The sequence below is a fragment of the Pipistrellus hanaki genome (genome assembly GCF_964339955.1).
Source record: "Pipistrellus hanaki genome assembly, chromosome: 1".
Lineage (NCBI taxonomy): Eukaryota > Metazoa > Chordata > Mammalia > Chiroptera > Vespertilionidae > Pipistrellus > Pipistrellus hanaki.
In genome coordinates, this window is record NC_140503.1 from 157683907 (window position 1) to 157706998 (window position 23092).

A 23092-nucleotide genomic window follows, 5' to 3' on the forward strand; every position below is an offset into this window, starting at 1 on the left:
TGCAAAAAACTAGAAAAAATGGTAACAGATGAACTAACTCTACAACTCAAAGAGTTAGAAAAAGAGCAACAAGAAAATCCCAGTGTAAGCAGAAGGAAGGAAATAACAAAAATCAGAGCACAGATAAATGACATAGAGACCAAAGAAACAATACATAAGATCAACAAAACCAAGAGCTGGTTCTTCGAAAGGATAAACAAGATTTATGGACCTCTAGCCAGGCTAACCAAGAAACAAAGAGAGAGGACCCAAATAAACAAAATCAGAAATGAAAGAGGTGAAATAACAACAGACCCCACCGAAATACAACAGATTGTTACAAAATACTACGAACAACTCTATTCCAACAAACTAAACAACCTGGAGGAAATGGACATATTCCTAGAAAAATACAAACTGCCAAAACTCAATCAGGAAGAATCTAAAAATCTCAATAGACCAGTGACGTGGGAAGAAATTGAAACCGTCATCAAAAAGCTTCCAGCAAACAAAAGCCCAGGGCCGGATGGCTTCACAGGAGAGTTTTACCAAACATTCAAGGAAGAACTAAAACCTATCCTCCTCAGACTATTCCAAAAAATCCAAGAGGAAGGAACACTTCCGAACTCCTTCTATGAAGCCAGCATCACCCTAATACCAAAACCAGATAAAGACAACTCAATGAAAGAGAATTACAGGCCAATATCCCTCATGAACATAGATGCCAAAATCCTCAACAAAATTCTAGCAAATCGACTCCAGAAGAACATCACAAAGATCATACACCATGACCAAGTAGGATTTATTCCAGGAATGCAAGGATGGTACAATATCCGCAAATCAATAAGCGTGATACATCACATAAACAAATTGAAAGATAAAAATCATATAGTCATATCAATTGACGCAGAAAAAGCATTTGACAAAATCCAACACCCTTTCCTGTTAAAAACTCTTAAAAAGGTGGGAGTACAAGGATCATACCTCAACATAATAAAAGCTATATATGATAAACCCACAGCCAACATTATACTCAATGGGCAAAAACTAAAACCATTCCCTCTAAGAACAGGAACAAGACAGGGATGCCCACTCTCGCCACTCCTGTTTGACATAGTTCTGGAAGTACTAGCCATTGCAATTAGACAAGAGGAGGAAATAAAAGGCATCCAAATTGGAAAAGAAGAAGTAAAGTTATCCTTATTTGCAGATGACATGATATTGTACATAAAAAACCCAAAAGACTCCATTAAAAAACTAATTGACTTAATAAATGAATTTGGCAACGTAGCAGGATATAAAATTAATGCCAAGAAATCCATGGCATTTCTATACACCAACAGTGAAACTACAGAAACAGAGGCTAAAAAAGCAATTCCATTCACCATTGCACCAAAAAAATTAAGATACCTAGGAATAAATTTAACTAAAGAAATAAAGGACCTATTTGCGGAAAACTACACGACACTGAAAAAAGAGATAGAGGAAGATGTAAGGAGATAGAAGAACATACCATGTTCATGGATTGGTAGAATCAACATCATCAAAATGTCCATACTTCCTAAAGCAATCTATAGGTTCAATGCACTCCCCATTAAAATACCAACGACATATTTCACTGACCTAGAAAGAACTCTCCAAAAGTTCATTTGGAACAATAAAAGACCCCGAATAGCCACAGCAATTCTGAGAAAGAAGAGTAAAGTAGGAGGGATCTCAATACCAGACTTCAAACTATATTACAAAGCCACTGTTCTCAAAACAGCCTGGTACTGGCACAAGAACAGACAAATAGATCAATGGAATAGAATTGAGAACCCAGATATCAACCCAAATCACTATGCTCAATTAATATTTGACAAAGGAGGCACGAATATACAATGGAGTCAAGACAGTTTCTTCAATAAATGGTGTTGGGAAAATTGGACAGACACATGCAAAAGAATGAAACTAGATCACCAACTTAAACCATTCACAAAGATAAACTCAAAATGGATACAGGACTTAAACATCAGACAGGAAACCATAAAAATACTAGAAGCATCCACAGGTAGCAAAATCTCAGACGTATGCCAGAATAACTTCTTCACTGATACTGCCCCTAGGGCAATGGAAGCTAAAGAGAAAATAAACAAATGGGACTACTTCAAAATAAAAAGCTTTTTTACAGCAAAAGAAACCATCAATAAAACAACAAGAAAGCCCACAGTGTGGGAGATCATATTTGCAAATATTACCACTGATAAAGGTTTAATCTCCAACATTTACAGACAGCTTATACAACTAAATAAAAGGAAGATGAATGATCCAATTAAAAAATGGGCAATGGAGCTAAACAGAATATTTTCAAAAGAAGACAGAAGGAAGGCCAAAAGGCACATGAAAACATGCTCAAAGTCACTAATTATCCGAGAGGTGCAAATCAAAACAACAATGCAGTACCATCTCACACCTGTCAGAATGGCCAACATCAACAAATCAACAAACGACAAGTGTTGGCGAGGTTGCGGAGAAAAAGGAACCCTCGTGCACTGCTGGTGGGAATGCAGACTGGTGCAACCACTGTGGAGAACAGTGTGGAGTTTCCTCAAAAAACTGAAAATGGAACTCCCATTTGACCCAGTAATCCCACTTCTAGGAATATATCCCAAGAAACTAGAAACACCAATCAGAAAGGATATATGCACCCCTATGTTCATAGCAGCACAATCTACAATAGCCAGAATTTGGAAACAGCCTAGGTGCCCGTCAGCAGATGATTGGATCCAAAAACTATGGTACATCTACATAATGGAATACTATGCTGCCATAAAGAAGAAGGAATTCTCATCATTTGCAGCAACCTGGATGGAATTGGAGAGCATCATGCTGAGTGAAATAAGCCAATCAACGAAAGAGAAACACATGACCTCACACATCGGTGGATGATAAAGATCTTTATAAACTGATGAACCAAGAGACAGATATAGAGAAAGTAAAGCAACAGGCAGACTGTCAAATTACAGTGGGGAGGGTAGGGATATCAGGGGGAGATAATAGATCAACCGAAGGACTTGTATAAATGCATATAAGTACAACCAATGGACATAAAACTATGGGGAGGGAGGGGATGTGTGGGAGGGAGGGAGGGGGGCAATTAAAAAAAATCAAGAAAATATGTAAAAAAATAAATAAATAAAACTAAAAAAAAAAAAGAAAGAAAATACACACATGGTGTCAAAAGCCAGAGGAAAATCATTTGGGGGGGGGGGGGAGAAGAAAAAAAAAGAAAAGAAAAGGGTCCTAAGTCAAATTTATAGAAAATATCCCTTTATTAACTTTTGGTCAAGAATATGTTTGTATATTTTCTTTTTTTTTAATATATTTTATTAATTTTTTACAGAGAGAAAGAGAGAGGAATAGAGAGTTAGAAACAGCGATGAGAGAGAATCATCGATCAGCTGTCTCCTGCACACCCCCCAATGGGGATGTGCCCACAACCAAGGTACATGCCCTTGACGGGAATCAAACCTGGGATCCCTCAGTCTGCAGGCCGACGCTCTACCACTGAGCCAAACCTGTTTCGGCTGTTTGTATATTTTCAGAAAACAACTCCGAGACCATCTGGATTCCTGCAACAGAGAGGAATAGACAGAAGTGGTCCAGTCATGAAGACAGAAGAGAAACAGTTCAGAGATGGAAGATGCTGACAACGCCTCACCATACTAGCAGACAGCAGCTGGTGTCGCTGAAGGATGCCCAGGACGGTTGGACCTGCATCACCACCATTTGTCCACCAACCAGATCTGAAATATCATGGCTGACTGTACACATAAGGAACTACTTAACATTGAAATTGGGACTCAAAAGAACCGTTGGCCCAGAAAGGAACTCACTACAGACTGAATCATTTGCCTCTAAGCATAACCATTATAGCTTGTCTCAGATTCGGTTCTTACAAGGGTATTTCTTGGGTCACATGATCTCACACATCTAGAGGAAATAATGAACAACATAAACTGATGAACAAAAACAGACCCAGAGAAAGAGAAGCAGCAATCAGACTCTCAAACCTCAGAGGGAAGGTAGGAGAGGGTGGAGGTAAGAGGGAGAGATCAACCAAAGGACTTGTGTGCATGCACATAAGTCTAACCAGTAAGCATGGACAACAAGGGGTTGGGGGCATATGTGGGGAGGGGTTTGGGATGGGAATGGGGGGATGAGGACAATTATGTGATACCATAATCAATAAATTTATATATATATATATATATATATATATATATATATATATATATATATTATAGTCTCTTAAGATGCATCTGACTATCTGTGATAGACCAGTGGCAATCATGACAGAGATGTGTGAAAACCTTTGTTAATACCATTTAATGAGATCAATAAAGTGATAGTGTCAAAGCATCTCAGATACCATGAAATGACAGATATATAGTGTTGGTTCTGGACACAAACATGTATGTAGAGCATATTTCCTTTAAATACTTTATTCTTACTTTTATTCATAAATATTTCACTTTGTTAATAAAGAATGTAATTTTGGCCTGGCTGGCATGACTCAGTCGTTGAATGTTGACCTATGTACCAGGAGGTCACAGTTCAATTCCTGGTCAGGCACATGCCCAGATTGCAGGCTCAATCCCCAGTGTGGGGCATGCAGAAGGCAGCTAATTAATGATTCTCTCTCATCATTGGTGTATCTATCTCTCTCCCTCTCCCTTCTTCTCTGAAATCAATAAAATCATATTTTTAAAAGAATGTAATTTTGGCAAACTAGACTATGATGCATTATATTTCTCTAATTTTAATTTATATATGTACAAAATTCCTACTAGTAATTATGATCACTCACCTCAGCCAACACTGTAACTTCCTTCTTTGCCTGTTGTTTCAGGAGCATAAGGAAGAAGTCCAAATGGCCAGGTGGCAGAATTAACTTCCAGTTAAATGGAACCATTGTTGTATCTCCTGATGGAGTCATTCTTCCCCCTGGGACTAAGACATCTAGGCCAACAATGCATAAAATCGCAGGTATAGAAAGGAAAAATGTTGCTGATGGGTCACTGGAGATAATAATGAGTGAATCTGCTACCATTTCCACCTCCTTGTTTCCTAGACTCATGAATCCTGACTATCATAGAAACAGCACCATTATTGGATACTGATTCAAAGCACATGCAGCTTTCTGTAGAATCCTGCCCCAGCCTTACAAAGTATGTAACTAAGTCTTCTAAAGGCCATTCCACACAGCTCTTATTAAGCCAACTACTTCAGGGTGGTGGGGAACATGGTAAGACCAGTGAATTCCATTGTAGCACTTTGTGTGTGTGTGTGTGTGTGTGTGTGTGTGTGTGTGTGTGTGTGTTGAATTCCTTGATCAGAGGCAATGCTATGTGGAATACCATGACTGTGGATAAGGCATTCTATAAATCCATAGATGGCAGTTGTGGTAGATGCAAATCCATTTCCAGAGTAAGTATCTATTCCTGTCAGAACAAAATACTGCCCTTTCCATAATAGAAGGAGCTGGCTGATTACTCTGGGGATGGGGTCATATGCGGGCTCAATATTAGTCTGTGTTCCTGGCAGATTGGGCATTCACTGGTGGCCAAATCCAGGTTAGCCCTTGAGTGGGGAGTCCATGTTACTGAGCCCATGCATAACCTCTGCCACCATGTTCACTTTGTCATAAGCCCATTGGGCTATGACAAGGAGGCTGACTGATATCCACAGACTAGGTAATTCCATGCATTTGATTGTTAAAATCCTCCTCTCTGGTATCATCTTTGATAAGCATTCACATAGGACACAAATATCTTCATGATTTTGGACCACTCAGGTAGATATATCTGCATATCTCTTCCATCCAACTAGCCAAACCATTGCTATAACCCATGAACTGTTATATAGCTGCACATATGTTCTCTTTAAAAACAAAGTGAACAGCAAGGTGCACTGCCAAAGTCCTGCCCATTGGGAGGATTTACCTTCACTGCTCTTCGTAAGGGATATCCCCAAGAGACTGCAGGCAGGCAACTGCCCACTTTTGGGTAATCTGTAGAATGTCCAGTTCAATGGAACCATTGTTCTATTGTAAACCAGCCCTCAGTCTTCTCTGCCTCGTTAATTGATCATAAGGAATGCCCCATGAAAACAGGTATAGGCTGGGAGAGAGGAGGTAATGTAGTGAGAGTGGGGATCATGGAAATTTGGACCACTCCTTTATGTAATTTACTTGTTCCTTCAGGGCTCAGGCTCAATCACATATACACCACTCCCATTTGATGATGGAGTATTGCCATGCATACCGAACTTTCATGGTTCAGAAAACATTCAGTTCATGATGGGAAGCTCAGGGCACTTGGTAACTCATGGTCAAGTCTTCAGTCTCTATAAAGGCTCAGTAACAGGCCTTGAGTTCTTTGTCAAAAGAAGGTAGTTATCTGCAGATGATGTCCTAAAGGCCTATACTGCAATTCTCCTATAGGAGCCTGCAAAAGGCACCAAACAGCATCCCTCTCTTCTACTGACACTTTAATCTCTATTGGATCTGCTGGATCAGTGGTCGGCAAACTCATTAGTCAACAAGCAACAGTACAACAACTGAAATTTCTTTTGAGAGCCAAATTTTTTAAACTTAAACTTCTTCTAATGCCACTTCTTTAAAATAGACTCACCCAGACCATGGTATTTTGTGTAAAAGCCACACTCAAGGGGCTAAAGAGCCGCATTTTGCCGACCATGGTGCTGGATCATATGATCCAAATGGGAGAGCAACTTGCAAAATAACGTGGACTTGTTGAAGAGTTCCTCTTCTTCCCAGCCCCACTCAAAACTAGTAGCTTTTTGGGTCGGTCGGTAAATGGGCCAGAAGAACACACTCAAATAAGGAATATATTTCCTCCAAAATCCAAAGAGGCCCACTAGCCATTATGCCTCTTCCTTAATTATAAGAAGCTCCAGATGAAACAGCTTATCTTTCATCTTAGAAGGGACATTTCACCATGCTCCACACCACAGAACCCCTAGAATTTCCACTGAGGTCTTGAATTTTTGTAAGGCCCCTGAATTTTAGTAAGCTTTATTTCCCACCCTCTGATACTCAAATGCCTTTCCAATAATCTAGAGCAGTTGCTTCTTCTTGCTCACCTTGCCCAGTCAGCATAGTATCATCCATGCATCAATGCCATGGACCAGTATGATACCTTCTGAAATGGCAAGACAATCAAGATACCTGCAAACTACATTATGACATTGGGCTGGAGAGTTTATAGATACAGTGAAGGTAGGTATATTGCTGGCCTCACCAGATGTAAGGAAACTGCTTCTGGTCATCTTTTTGGACAGAGCAATGCTGCATACCAAATACCAATGGGTGTGTTAATTTGGTCAAGCATTAAACCACATCTGGTATAGCAGCTGCTGCAGGAGTCACCACCTCATTAAATGTACAGCAATCCACTGTCATTCTTCAATATCCATCTGTTTTCTGTTTAGGACAAATAGGAGAGTTGAATGGGCATGTGGTGGGAATCACCACCCTTGACTCTTTCAAACTCCCGATGATGGTATTAATCTCTGTAAACCCTCCAGGAATGCAGCCTCATTTTTTATTTAGTATTTTTCTAGGTAGAGTCAGTTTTAATGCTTCTGCTTGACTTTTCTCACCATAATAGCCCTCACTCCACAGGTAAGGAAATCAGTGTGCGTATACTACCAACTATTGAGTATGTCTACTCCAATTATGCATTCTGCAACTGAGGAAATAACCGCAGGATGGGTTTAAGGACCCAGTGTACCCACCATGAGATGGAACTGAGCTAAAAGTCCATTGATCGTTTGGCTCCCATAAGCCCCTACTCTGTCTGGTGGGCCACAGTGACATCCTGGGTCTCCTAGAATTAGTGTCAGTTTGGAGCCAGTGTCCAGTAGTCCCTACAGGTCCAATTATTTCCTTTCCTGCATTGGTGTTTGGTTTCCCTCATGAAATGTCATAGATCTCTTTGGGAGAAAGTGGTGTGAATTTTTGGCAATATACTGGGGTTTTTCCTAAAGGGAATCTGGTCTCCCCTTCATTCAAGAGGTTTGGGACCTACACACTGTGTCTCAAGTCTGGGAATTGATTGAGGGACTGTATACACGTCTCTGTTTTTATTTGAGTTAGACTTTTGTTCACTTGATATAGAACTTTCCTGCTTGTACCTAGAAAATAAGAATTTAGTAAGCTCACCATCTATTTCAGTTCTAGGAACACCATGATTAACTAGTCAATGCCACCAGTCTGTGCAAGTCAAACTATTCTGATTACTATTTTTGACTCTGCTGTCCGTTACAGTAACCACACCAACTGTCTTTGGCAGTTGAGGACTGTCACTTGGACCTTGCCTCCAAGATCCATTTCCCTTATTGCATTTAAGTTTTCAAATTGAATGGCTCTGGTTCTCATATAAGGTCTGGCCTTCAAAGAACAAGTTTCTTTCTCAGAGTAGTGATGAAAGCTGTGTCTGCTGGACCCTCCCGGAGTAGGTAAATACTTTTTAAATGACACCACTACAGCATCTCAATCTCCCTAAGTTTCTGAATCCTTGCCACTACATCAAACCAAGGGGAGCCAAACATTTCCATCTCACTCACTAACATCCACCTTTGGTCCATGTTTCAGTCAACCAATCAACCAAGCCCTTAGAGCCCTTCCTAACCATCAAGCTGCAACATTAGATGAGATTATCTACTTAGCGAGCACATAACAATAAATTCGGCCTGATCCAAGTTTATGTTTATTCTACCATTACTCCCCACCCTAAGTATCCATTCCCACACATTTCCTGAATTTCTGCTTATAGAAATACAATGAAAATGAATTACTAGAAAAAGTATCACGCTTGAATTTCGTGCAGTGTCAAGTTGCTATAAGGGTTATAAATGTTTACTCTCAATTTCTCTATTTCTGAGCTCTAACAAATTGTTTATAGGCTGTAACTATTCCACTGGTCACACTTTGATTAGCATTGATACCAATATTAAAGACATATGCAGGTTGAAAAAAAATGTTTCAAAGGCTCTAATAAGTTAGAATTAGCAATCATGTTGCAAAGCTCTAGCCACCAATGGGAACATTGCTCCATCAAACACTGCTCTGAAGATAGGTAATTAAAACAAGGAAGAAAACGTGTGACCAAAGTTATCTATACACAGCCCCAACATTATTGAGCTGTTGTTTACTTACCTGATAAGTCTAAGATAAACTTTACTTATCAATGACAATTTTGACTCTACATATCAGACTTTCATTGTGGATTTATTTTTCTGTTTCTGATTGTTCATTTTTTTTTGGGGGGGGGAGAATGTTCTTATCTTGTTTGTCTTAGGTCTAGTACAAATGGAAAAGAGGACTGGGATAAGATTCTTTGGTTGAACTGGCTACATTACTCATTTACCTTCTTCAAAATGAAATTCAGTCCCAACAATTGGCAGATAATGACAAGTGGATATTTGAGTTTTACCAAAAGATAAAGCCCAGAACCCATTATAAACATCAGGCTCTTAACTGTCCTTCAGACAAACCACAAAAGGTGAAGAGAAATATCTCAACAAATCAGAAACCCACAGTCAGAGAGACTCATGAGGGGTGGAAAAATCTATGAAATCAGTGCACAACAACCTGGAAATTTAGAAGAGGACTCGAATTCAACTTAGAGATGGGAACTGTTAAACACCAGAACTTGACCAATTAGTGATGAGCTCCTAGTAGCAGAATGGAATACAAAACAGAGACAGAACATGGACCTCCTGGACTACATGAGACATATGAGAAATGGCGGTGGAAAAGTTATGCCACACTCAGATTTAAACAGGGAAATCTGTGTTCAGCACACTGGCACTAAGAGGAAATGGCAATGTGTTTTCAGGGTCTAGAGAGTAATCAGCAAGATAGAAACACAGTTTATGGGAGTAAGGCAAAGTCCAACAGATGCTGGAATGGGCAATATTCAAAGAGCAGGTGGACATCTGTGAATTCTGCTTGGAGGAATTGGGGGGAAAGACTAGCAAGATAAGCAGTCTTGGTTTTAGCAGAAACATAGTTCTTGAGAAAGTAAAAATGAGCTCAGACTGAGAATGTAAAAATCTCCCCAAAAATCAGAGTGGACACACAGTCAGCTGCAAACTTAACAGAAGATATCTCTCCCAAGGACACTGAAGTTGTATAGTGTCATAACAACCCCCTACTTTAAATGATTCCTGATTTATAAATTACTGGAAGCTTTATTCTCTAAAACTATAGATTATCCAATATTTTGCTTTTTAAAATATCAGTAAACATAAAACACCTCACATTTGCTTGGAGGGTCTAAGATAGTTTGGCACAGAGAACCATTCTCAATGTATAACCTAGGAGCAGAGAGTCCGATATGGGGTCTGGGGCTACAACAGTCAACATCCATCTTCACTTGGTACTCTCCAAGGACGCGAGAACCTGCATCTACTCCATAGTCCAAACCTGAGGTTGACCCCTTTAGCCACAGCTTGCTTTGTTTTGAGCCTCTCACACACTTTTAAATATTATCTAAATTCTACCCTTTCCCCAAACCCTGTAGTAGTTGTGTCTTTTCCTTTGTTTGTTGAGATGCCCAAGGTTGCTCTGATGCACAATCTCCTTCCTTGGGTTGGATCAATAAACCTGACTGTGTCAGACTATAGGTTTGCACCTGGTCCTGGCAGGCTGGCTGGGCTGGGAAAAATTATAATCAGCATACTACTGAGAGACGAGGAAGCCATGTGGAAGCCATTAGAAAGATCAAGGGGGATTGTCATGTGGGAACAAGGTAAGAGTCCACCTTCTAGAATCAGGCTATTAGAATAAGACAAGAAGTAAATGGGCTCTGGTGTCAAGACTAAGTGCTGCTCTGTGAGAGCCTGAGTATCTGCCTCCAGCTCAGATTGGTCTGAGGATAGGGAGGTGGAACTAGAGTGGCAAGGAAACATTCAGTAGTTTCAATTCAGGAAAGTACTAGGGAGGCAGGAGCTGGGACCCAGCTGGTTGTCTGCAATATAGGAGCTGGAAGAAGGAAGCTCAACACAGCAACCTCTGCCTCGGGGGTCTGCCTGGGCCTCACCCAGGGAGATGCCTGGGAAGTAAATTTTACAAAGCAAAAAGTATTTCCTCCCAGATATTTCTTCATCTCCTCAAAGAGAAAAAATACTAAGGAGAAAAATAAGGAAAGAGTCAAGGAAGGAGGGGTATATCCAATGGCAATGCCCAGAATAATGGACTTGGAAGTGAAGGAGGGGACTGGGATACAGCACTCTGTAAATGCAGTGCTTCGTGCTAGAGTGGACTTGCCAACTAATGGAAAACACGTGGAATCTAATGTGTTAGTGATCTTTAGACCAGACCTGTGGTCAGCAAACTGTGGCTCGCAAGCCACATGCAGCTCTTTGGCCCCGTGAGTGTGGCTCTTCCACAAAATACCATGCCTGAGTGAGTCTATTTTGAAGAAGTGGCATTAGAAGAAGTTTAAGTTTAAAAAATTTGGCTCTCAAAAGAAATTTCAATCGTTGTACTGTTGGTATTTGGCTCTGTTGACTAATGAGTTTGCCGACCACTGGACTAGACCATTTTCCTGAACTACGTAAGTGCCCCATAGGAATTACTTTTTTTTTTTTTCCTTTTTTTCTCCCTTTTTTCGCATGTGAACCCAAGATCTCTATTCAGAGCAGAGGGTTTGGGAACATTGTATTGTTGACTTGTTTCTTTCTCTAGAGGATTTTCCTGTGAGCAGCAGTCAACGGATCCCTGTGAGGACACAATGATATTTTCATCTGTGACCGAACTATTCCAGTTTGTTCCCGCTCCTTTTAGGGAGAGGAAAATTGTTCCAGCTTATTTTAGTCTAAAGTTTTTCAAAACTTCCATTACACACCATAAAGCAAGTTTGAATTCTGGGAAATTCCATCCCAGTTAATAATTTTACATGTATTTTATAGTGAGTTATGACTCTCCTAAGGTTATCTTTTTATAATCTGTTTTAAGAAATAGATTTTATACAAACAAAACAAAACACACACCCTTACTACCTTTCCTTATTTGTGGTATAAGCAGGTGTGGAAGAAACTTCAGGGTCAGGGTCAAGATGACCTCTGAGAGCCAGCTCAAAAATGACCATGTTACCTTACCTCCTTTACTGCAGCACAAATCAGTCCAGAAACCCATACCACTACCACTCTTGCCTCACTCTCTATAAATACACCACTACTCCTATGTTCCTTTTGTTTTTTAGACACTGCTTCAAAGAGGGAAAGAAACTTAACTGTATGAAGAAATGTACATGTGAAAAGTAAATATGAAATGATTACTAGCAATAATAATGCTTTACCCAACCAATGGCAATCAAATCTTTTTATGACAACCAACAATCAGAATGACATTTTACATCATGTCCTAGTATAAGCATACTTAGACATATGTGTGTATAGCCTATATAATAAGTAGGTAATATGCAAATTGACCATCATGTCCTCACAAGATGGCTGCCACAGCCAGCCCGGCAGTGGGGAAAAGGGGGTCAGTGAGGGACAACCAAACGACTGAACAGCAGGCTGCATGGGATGACCAGGCCAGCAGGGGGGGGGGACAGTTAGGAGTGACCAGGAAGGCAGGCAGGTGAGTGATTAGGAGCCTATGGTCCACAATTGTGAGAGGGATATCCTACTGCCGGTTTAGGCTCGATTCCCGGGATTGGGACTAAACTGGCAATTGGACATCCCCCGAGAGGTCCTGGGTTGGAGAGGGTGCAGGCTGGGATGAGGAGAATTTCTCACCCTCCCCGTATGAATTTCATGCTGACTCCCAGGCAGAGGTTGCTGTGTTGAGCTTCCTTTATCTGGTATGAATTTCATGGGCCTCTAGTATGTATATAGAGATAAATGTCAAGTTTCACAAAGCATTACATCTGATACACTATGATTCTTCTGTTTTATTATTTCATTTTATAAAATGTTGGTGATAAGTCACTAAACTGATATTAGTACTTACTAAATGAGTGACAAGCCCTAGCTGGTTTGGTTCAGTGTATAGAATGTAGCCCTTCAGACTGAGGTTCCCAGGTTTGATTCTGGTCAAGGGCACATGCATGGGTTGTGGGCTCAATCCCCAGTAGGGGGTGTGCAGAAGGTAGCTGATCAATGATTTTCTCTCATCATTGATGTTTCTATCTCTTTCTTTTTCCCTCTCCTTTACTCTCTGAAATCAATAAAAATATATTTTTTAAAAATTAGTGACAACCTGCAGTTTAAAAAATTACTCTCATGGACAATATTAGCAGATAGCTTATTAAACTTTATTCTAGAAAATGACCCCAAACCAATTGTGTTTTCTAACACCAGACTTCCTGTGTACCGAGGATCTACTCTTGAGACATTCTTTTAAAGTGTCTCCACTTTTGCCTCAAAAATCCAGAGGCTGATGCCAATATTATCACATAAGAAAATTAGGATCATAGTCTTCCTTCACTGTTTCTGGCATCAGCTTTAAGTTCTGAACACCTTCCACCCCCAGAAACACTTCTTAAGATGAAATCTTTATTAAAACTGGCTGAAAATTGATCCAACTTGGACTATTAGACTCCAGTGACACCTGCAGAATTCATTCCATGAATGGCTCAGAAAGTAATGGGAAAATAGGCAGAGATTAAATACTTATGGCAGTTCATAGAATGAAATGCAACACAAATTATCAATCTGTGTTTTATTCAAGGTACATTCTTAGGTTAAAAAGTACATTATGTATAGTAGACTTCCATGTGTTTTAAAAAGGGACATATATGCTTATATGTGTAAAATATTTTTGGAGAGTTCAATAGAATAGTAGTAATGGGAATTGCCTCTAGGGAAGAGAAATAGAGGACTGGGAGTCTAGGACTGTGTAGATTTAATATTTTTGTATACCTTTTCATAGTGTTTGAATTTTTATTTTGTATATATATATAACTTTTTCAATTAAAAGTAGTTCATTTTTGCCTGCATACTGTGGTTCAGTGGTTGAGTGTTGACCAATAATCAGGGAAGTCACAGTTCAATTCCCAGTCAATAAGTTTCTCTCGTCATTGATGTTTCTCTCTCTCTTCCCTTCCTCTCTGAAATCAAGAAAGATATATGTTTATTTTAAAGTTAATTTTTAAACATGTTACGCAAACTCATTAAGATAAAGCAAGATTTCCTTGAGGACAATCGTATAAACAGATGTTTATTGTAACACCAAAATTCATTATCTGTCATTTACGTATCTTGTACAGCTTACAAAGAGTTTCACATCCATTGCCTGACTGAGTGCTCATCACAACCTTTTGAAATAGGTGGGACAAACACTGGAAGCCACACTTCATACACTTTTTATAAATAACCTGAAGTTTAAAGGAGATCAAAACCTAGAGCATGCTTTCACAAATGAAGTTGGAAGTGACTTGCATGATTGGCATATATTGAACACTAAAATTTCAAATTTTTTTATAAGTAGTTTATGAGTAGCAGTGTTTTAAAGCCTTCAGAAATATTCCTTGCTGAATTGATCTCTTAACTAAAAAACTCTTGCATATGGGAGGAAGGAGGCAGAAAAAACAACCTACTGAAACTCTGTGTAAAATACGCCTAATCTTAGAGTATAAATTGTCAACTACTAGTTTTTGCTTGAAAATTAACATTTAAAAGTTTGCATCCAACACTTCCCTATATAGAAGTTTAAGTTTGAAGTAGAGCAAACCTAAAATAATTGCCTGCGTGGAAAAAGAGGGAAATGAAAAATCACCGCTACTAAATCTTGAAAATATACCCTAAAGTTTTATGGCTATGTTCATTGGATCTCCAGTGTCCCTGAACAGTCCAATTTATACCCTCTGTCCCCAAGTAATTATTGATAGCACCTCTTTTACTCTCAAAAGTGTCCTAGTTTGAGTAATAAAGTATACCTCCACCCTATGACATATGACAGTCTAGGCTCAGACATTTTTAAGATCCTCACGCTCTAGCATTTGGGCTTCATCCCAAAACTAAAAATTACCCTCATTCATGAAAAGGCTGAAGATCCATGCTCATATTTTAGCTACATATAAGACTCAAATAATAAAAGAGTAGTTTCCAAACACTACCCACCAGCAACTATTGGTTTTATTAAAGAGATTAACAGTGAGAAGAGAGTCTCAAGGTCTGATTTAGAAGTTTTGGTTTGTGGGGGTTTAAAAGGGAAATGTGAACCAAATTTGACTTTGTGAGATTGAGGAAGAAGACAACTGATTTCACTTAATAGAGTTCAAAACTGAACACCACCGTCCTCCCCACTCCACCCCACCCAACGTCCATTCTTGGCTTCATTTATTTATTGCTATTTGGAAAGTAGCTACTGGAGGCAAGACACTGTTCTAAGCACAGCACCAGTTTTGTCAATAGTTTTAGGGACTTTGTGCTAAATTTCCAGTGGTTTGCAGGAATGTAATACTAAGTATCAGGTTTTATTTATTTATTCGTTTTTTTTTAAATAAATCTTTATTGTTCATATTATTACAAATGTTCCTCTTTCCCCCCCCCCTCCCTTGCTCTCCTCCACCAGGTTTTATTTAAATCAGCCTTTCGATTCCTCTCTAACACTCTTTAGAATTTCCCTGACTTACAATTACTCTATTCAATAATTACAAAGATTGTTCCCCAAAAGATTAAAATATTGCTGCTTTTTTTTCATGTTAGTTACATTTCTTAGAACAAGTAAAGAATTAGTAGTCAAGGTGGATATAGTAACAGCACCCTTTACTCAGCAGTGAGCAGACCATCTATTCAGAAAATATAATTACTCAAAAGAGTAAGGCAAAGTCACAAGCTGTTTATAAGAAATGTTTACTTGCCACATTCTAAAGCACTTGGCATTTGAATTGAAGTTATCCTGTAGAATGTGATTACTTGAGGTTTCTGTATGAAGTATTAAATGATACTTTGATTGTTATTTTATGTTTAGATGTACACTTTTAGCAAAATCTTTTCAGGATATATTTTAACACACATGTACCAAAGGTCACACATTCAGATTCTCTGAGGGAGTTGGGAGTTGGACCGAATCCATCCCTTTGGCTTAATTCTGTGGTTGTTTACATGTCTTCTGTTTCTTTCTCCCTTCTCCTTACTTTCTTGGAAATCTTTATTTCCTACCACTCACCAAACTGTTCACACAAGAAATCTTGTGGGGTTTTTGTTTATTCTAATCATCACTGGTTGAGTGATTACTGTCACTGCCTTCATTCTCACTATCACTGTCACTATCACTTCCATGGTTGTTGCCATTAGGAGACTTACTCTTGCTGTCACTCTCATCACTACTGTCGCTGCTTTCATTGCTTTCACTGCTGTCACTACTGTCACTACTGTCACTGCTGTCACTACTGTCACTACTGTCACTGCTGTCACTACTATTGCTACTGTCGCTGCTGTCACTGCTGTCACTACTGTCACTGCTGTAGCTACTGTCACTACTGTCACTACTATCGCTACTGTCGCTGCTATCACTGCTGTCACTGCTGTCGCTGCTGTCGCTACTGTCACTACTGTCGCTGCTGTCACTGCTGTCACTACTGTCACTGCTGTGACTACTATCACTACTGTCACTGCTATCACTGCTGTCTGATTTGCTGTCACTGCTGTCACTGCTGTCGCTGCTGTCACTGCTGTCACTACTGTCACTGCTGTCACTACTATCGCTACTGTCACTGCTATCACTGCTATCTGATTTGCTGTCACTGCTGTCGCTGCTGTCACTACTGTCACTGCTGTCACTACTGTCGCTACTGTCGCTGCTATCACTGCTGTCACTACTGTCACTGCTGTCACTACTATCGCTACTGTCACTGCTATCACTGCTATCTGATTTGCTGTCACTGCTGTCGCTGCTGTCACTACTGTCGCTACTGTCGCTGCTATCACTGCTGTCACTACTGTCACTGCTGTCACTACTATCGCTACTGTCACTGCTATCACTGCTATCTGATTTGCTGTCACTGCTGTCGCTGCTGTCACTACTGTCACTGCTGTCACTACTGTCGCTGCTGTCACTGCTGTCACTACTATTGCTACTGTCATTACTGTCACTGCTGTCACTACTGTCACTGCTGTCACTACTATCGCTACTGTCACTGCTATCACTGCTGTCACTGCTGTCTGATTTGCTGTCACTACTATCACTACTGTCACTGCTGTCACTGCTGTCACTGCTGTCACTGCTATCTGATTTGCTGTCACTACTGTCGCTACTGTCACTGCTATCTGATTTGCTGTCACTACTGTCACTACTGTCACTGCTGTCACTGCTGTCACTACTATCGCTACTGTCACTACTGTCGCTGCTGTCGCTGCTGTCACTACTATCACTACTGTCACTGCTGTCACTGCTATCTGATTTGCTATCGCTGCTGTCACTACTGTCGCTGCTGTCACTACTGTCGCTGCTGTCACTGCTGTCGCTGCTGTCACTGCTGTCTGATTTACCTTTGCTGCTGTCTGATTCGCTATCATCACTCCCATTATTACCAATGCCATTACTGTCACTATCACTAGCATCTGATGTGTTGTCACTGTCCTCATCTCCTTCTCCTTTTGAACCACTGTCATCCTCATTATCTTTTGATTCATCAGAGTTATAAGATGCATCTCCTCGGCTACTGCTGTCATTGTCACCTTCAGAATTGGCATCATCATTGCCATTAGACTCATCACTGCTGTTGGGATCATCTCCTTGCATGGATTCATCATCAAACTCATAGCTATCATAGCCATCGCTGTTACTCTCACTACCTGTTTGGCCATGTTCAACCTTGTTTCCAGGTTCTGACTTCTGGCCAGGTTCTTGCCTGTTGTCAGTCTCCCCTTGTGTCTGGACATTTCCATTGCCCACAGTCACTCCATGTTGTCCTTTACTCTCTTTATCGCCGATGATTTTCCCAGCTTCTTTGGTAATATTGTTTCTATTGCCACTGCTGGGACCTTCAATTTCTATCCGCTATGGAAGAATGGATAAAAGAATGGGTGATTAATGAATGGTATACTGCAAAATTGCATTGCTCTGAGGAACACTGAGAAAAGTGACCAGTGAAACAGAAGGTCAGCTTCCAGTGCTTCAGAAACATTTTTGTGAAAATGTGCTAGATTCAGTGCTTAAAAGTGCTCTAGTGTTTGAGTTATATAACAACCCACCCACATATTTCACCTAGTAGGATCTTTTATGGTGCAGAAATTATTTAACTTAAGACTATTCTAGAATTTTAACCAAATTTTCAGAAATGCTTCATTTTTTTAAACTGTTGTATATTGCTTAACCAGTTTGGCTCAATAGATAGAGCATCGACCTGCGGACTGAAAGGTCCAGGGTTTGATTCCTTGGTTGTGGGCACATCCTCAGTGGGAGGTGTGCAGGAGGCAGCTGATCAATGTTTCTCTCTCATCAATATTCCTAACTCTCTATCCCTCTCCCTTCCTCTCTGTAAAAAATCAATAAAATATTTTTAAAATTGTTGTATATCAAAATCTAGTAAGAACTCTGGCTTTCCTATCAGATATTCAAGTAATTTGGGTACTAAAATACATGAATGCTTGTCATGATTGTGTTTTGTGCTACCCTTAGTTGGGTGGAAGAGAAAATTTAAATTGCTATTTAAAAAATTAACTTCATAAACTAACCTTATCCTGGCTCTTCCCATTGGTACTCATCTCTGATTCTTTGGTAATTCCATTATCCACACCATTGTTTTCTCTGTGATTGGTTTTTTGGATGTCTTCTATTCTTTGGCTATCATCTTTTTCTAGGACACTATGGGAATTCTCCTCACTCTCAGAGGCATTGTCTCCATCCATGTCATGTGGATCTTCATTGTCTCCAGGGTCATCATCTTCACTGCTAATTGAATTTTCACCTAAGCTATTATCATTGTCGTCTTCTTTTCCAGGATCCTGACCCTCCTGGCCCTGGCTGTTATCAGTGCCATCTTTTCCATTTCCCATTTCTTCACCTTCATTATCACCAGAGCCCTTGTCTTCACCCTCATCTGTTCCATCTCCACTGGGACTCCCATCAGAATTATCGAGGCCAGCATCTTCTCTATTGCCAGCTCCGCTTCCCCCTGGTGTTACCCCTGCCTCCTCATGACCATTTCTCTCACCTCCTTTCTGAGGTGTCATCGCACTTGTATCACCCTCATTCGTACAGGAATTCCCATTTATGCCATCCTCATGACCTGTACTATTACTGCTTCCAGACGCTTGATGTTCATCTTTGACAACAGTGCCATTCTCACTCTGACTTGCATCTCCAACACCTCCATTTTCAGAATTCTCATCAGTATTTCCATTAACATTGCTCCCATTTGCTGCTCCAGTCATGTCAATAGTGCTTGCTTGTCCCCTAATACAATGTATTCCATCATGACCATATGTTTCTGGGTTTTCTTCACCCCCATTCTGATCCTCAGGATGCCCCTCTCCATCTACTGACATGGAATGTGTAGAAGAACTTTTCCCTCCTACTCCTGCCCACTCAGAGCCATCTCCTGATACTTGGTAACCATCTTTGGTAGACTGTTGCCTTCCCAATTCATTTTCATGCATGAGGGCACCACTTTCTTTGGTGGCATCATTAGCATATAACTCATCCTGAAAAAGAAACAATTCAGAATAAATTGTGAATATCATTGTGAAACTAACAAGCTGAGCATCAATGTTTTGGAAGGTAATGGAATCTAAAAACACCTTAGGAACACATTTTATACCCTATACCTGTATCGGCACTTTTAATTTTGCTGGAAGACTTAAATTCACAGATTGGCCAACAGCATGTCTCTCCAATGGCCTGATTTGAGGAACCTATGAAAATCAAAAACATTCTTATTTTGCATGTATTCCCATACACAGACACACACATTTTTCCCTAAATGAAGTGTGGGGGAAGGGGGGAGAGGAGAGATATAACACAAAGGCCAACATATGCTCTAATCAGGTGGAAAAGAGAAATGACTTTTTACAGGGTTTATGTGGAATTTAAACTGGCATAAAGGTAGTTTTCACAATGGTGTTACCAATCTTATTGAAGAATTAACCAGGCCATTCGTCTCAACTATAGAAGAGGAACAGTCTCTTCTAAAGATGAAAAGATAGATCTTGGGTATTTCCTTTCAATAAGCCTCTTTCAAAGTACAAGACCTACCCTAAGTATAATCCTGGCCAAAACCCCCAGGAGGATAGTTGGTATGACCAGAGCCAGTTCATAAAAAAATAAAAATAAAAAAGTAGTAGACTATGTGTCCTCAGAAGCACATTTTAAATAATTGAGAAAATTCTCAATCACATCAATACCAAAGCATTTGTTATTTTAAAGCATATAAAAAATGTTAACCATAGCAGCTAGCTAATAAAATTACAAATGATTGAATTTTCTTAATTTTTCTTTGTTGGTGTGGTTTATATATTCCAAATTTTCTACAGTGAACATATAAAAAATAACTGAGTAAAATGTTAATTTTTCCCCATATTAAAAAAATGCTATTTTTCTTTCTTGAAAACTTTCTAAACAATACAGATTTCATTGATATTAGAGTGCAATTCAGAGCACATGAGCAAAGATGAACAAAATCTTCATGATTTCTGGGGATTGAATGTAAATTGATCGGAATGAATTTTTAAATGAGAATCTTTCTGAGCAGCATGAGTTTTGATTGGAGGAATAGGGGCATGAACTTGGAGTCATGTTTGGTTTTGTTGAGACCCCTCCCAGAGATATCCTGTCAAGTCTTTCATGCAAATCTAAATGTCTAGGCTCAACTTATCTGCAAAGTCTTCTATATTTATGTTAGGTTAAAAGAGATAGCCAAGTACGGAGGTTTCCTGAGGATGGCATCCTTACCGGAATGGCCCATGCTGCTGCCCAAATGCAAAAACATATGATTATCTTCATTTTCTTCAGAAATATTCGTTAATGGCTGTTTAAAAAAGAGAATAGCACAACATTATTTACAGAACAAAAGGTAATAAACACAGTAATGTCTCACTTGGTTTGTAAGCATTTGCCTTTTTCTCAGGCAAGGAGTATTTATCAAGTACGAGAAGGTGGCTGCCAAGACTCCGTGTTCGGAACATCCCTGGTGCGGCCGTGGAGATGTTTGGGCATCCTCAGGCCCATCACCAATGGAACCATCTAGACTTGTTTGCCTCTGCCAGAGAAGGGAAACAGCCACAGAGCCACAAAGTCATAACCATAATCTGTGTCCTTCTGCTGTTCTTAATAGTAAGGATTATCTGTCTCTTATGAATAGTTTTAATCAAGTATTAACTAATTGTACTAAGATGGTGTTTAAAAGATGAAGCACTTGTCGTCCCCTCTCTTGATTCATACATTTGGATTCTGCTAGACTGTAAGGGACAGGCATGAGGGGGCCTAGGCTCATGGAAAGAACATAGAGTTTGGATTTAGAGGCCTGGGTTAAATTCTACCTTTGCTATTTGCTGTATGAGTTTGACAGATGTAAGCACTTTACTCAGCCTTGTTTCCTCCATCTGGGATAATAATAATGCCTGCCCTAGGATTGCCCCAGCCATCTTAACAGAAAAATCTTCTCTGAGAAGCCTTCTCTGGCTCCATTTCTGAGGATGCTTAGTGTCTCTTTTCTACCAACAACAGCTTCTGCACATCTCACTTATAGGTAGCCTATTGTACTGTTTTTGGTGGTTGGTGTTTTGTTTTGTTTTTTTCAAAGCTAAAAACCTAAATTTATTAAAACAGTTAATGAATTCAGAAAATGATCACAGAGATCCAATTTCTGTAGATGAGGCATTCCAGATGAAGTGCACAGAAAACATAATTACAGAAATTATCAGATTTTCAAAACTGGGGGTGAATAAAAAAAAAAACAACCCTTCAGCCAGACAATTAAGAAAAGTATACAGAGAGCCTCTCAGTGTTTATTGTGCTGTTTTAAAATAGCCTGGCTCCTTGCACCTTCCCCTGTCCTACTGAGAGCTCCCGAGACCCAGGAGAATCATTGTAATCATTGTAGTCCAATACAGAGCACATAAAAAGACCTTTTCTGAATATTGTTGATGAATAGATACTAAAATAAGCAATACCTGGCACTGCCCTGGGTATGGAGCAATCTCTTAATAAATGATAGCAATTATTATGAGGGACTTATAAACATATGACCCTTTATTCCTGATAGAATTTACATTCAAAAATGGTTGACTATACATTTTGATACATTGGAATAAGCACTGGATAGTCCATGTGAATAAAAATTTAAATTCCCATATATTGCGAATTGATTGCTTGATGTAATGATTCCATTACTGTAAAAAAGTAAAGGAGAGTTTTACTCCTATTTCATGACCTCCCACTGGGTTTATAGTTTCTAATGCTGCATGTTATAAAACGGCCTTTATTGGACTTTATGTTGATAGTGGAAACATCATAAAGCATCAGTGAACATCAACTGCCATAGAGTCATTGGCATTTCTTCACAGGAGAGAGGGCACCGTTTCAGAGCTACTGAGAGAGGGAAAGAAAGTGCTGACTCTGGTAGCCGCTCAGCAGAAAGCCAAGACCTCCTTCCAGAATGCTGCAGATGAAAAGCGAGGCCGAGGTGAGCTCAGGACAAGTATACTGCAGAGCTCTGGGCTTGGATGTGGAAGGGCAGCTGTTTAGTACGCAGGAGTTACACTCTCCTTTGCAGTCTCAACCCTAATTATTACAGAGAGTCTGCTGAAGGCCAGTCTACACTGTGATTTGGAGGGGCCATGGTGTCCTGGAAAGGTACCGGTTGTGAAGGCCAGGGTTACATGCAGCCCGTTTCTAAACTGCAATCCAGAAAGCTGATCACATTAGCTCCCTTTCATATCGACTCCAGACAATTGAATGATGTGTGCTGGTGTTCAGCTGTTTCCACAGGTAGGTCAATGGCTTGAAAGATTCCTGTAGAAATGGCCTCGCTCTAGCCAGTTTGGCTCAGTGGATAGAGCGTCGGCCTGGGGACTAAAGGGTCCCTGGTTCAATTCCGGTCAAGGACACATACTCAGGTTGCAGGCTCAATCCCCAGTAAGGGACATG

The 23092-nt window shown here is 39.9% G+C and overlaps 1 protein-coding gene across 1 annotated transcript; it reads right to left on the reverse strand.

Moving 5' to 3' along the window:
- Window positions 1–16213: 16213 nt before the first annotated feature.
- On the reverse strand, window positions 16214–20947 carry DSPP (dentin sialophosphoprotein; the record flags this gene model as incomplete). Its single annotated transcript, XM_084880875.1, has 4 exons — window positions 16214–18004; window positions 18682–19650; window positions 19774–19860; window positions 20897–20947. 4 exons carry the CDS (start codon window positions 20945–20947, stop codon window positions 16214–16216), a joined length of 2898 nt encoding a protein of 965 aa, XP_084737001.1.
- Window positions 20948–23092: the final 2145 nt, after the last annotated feature.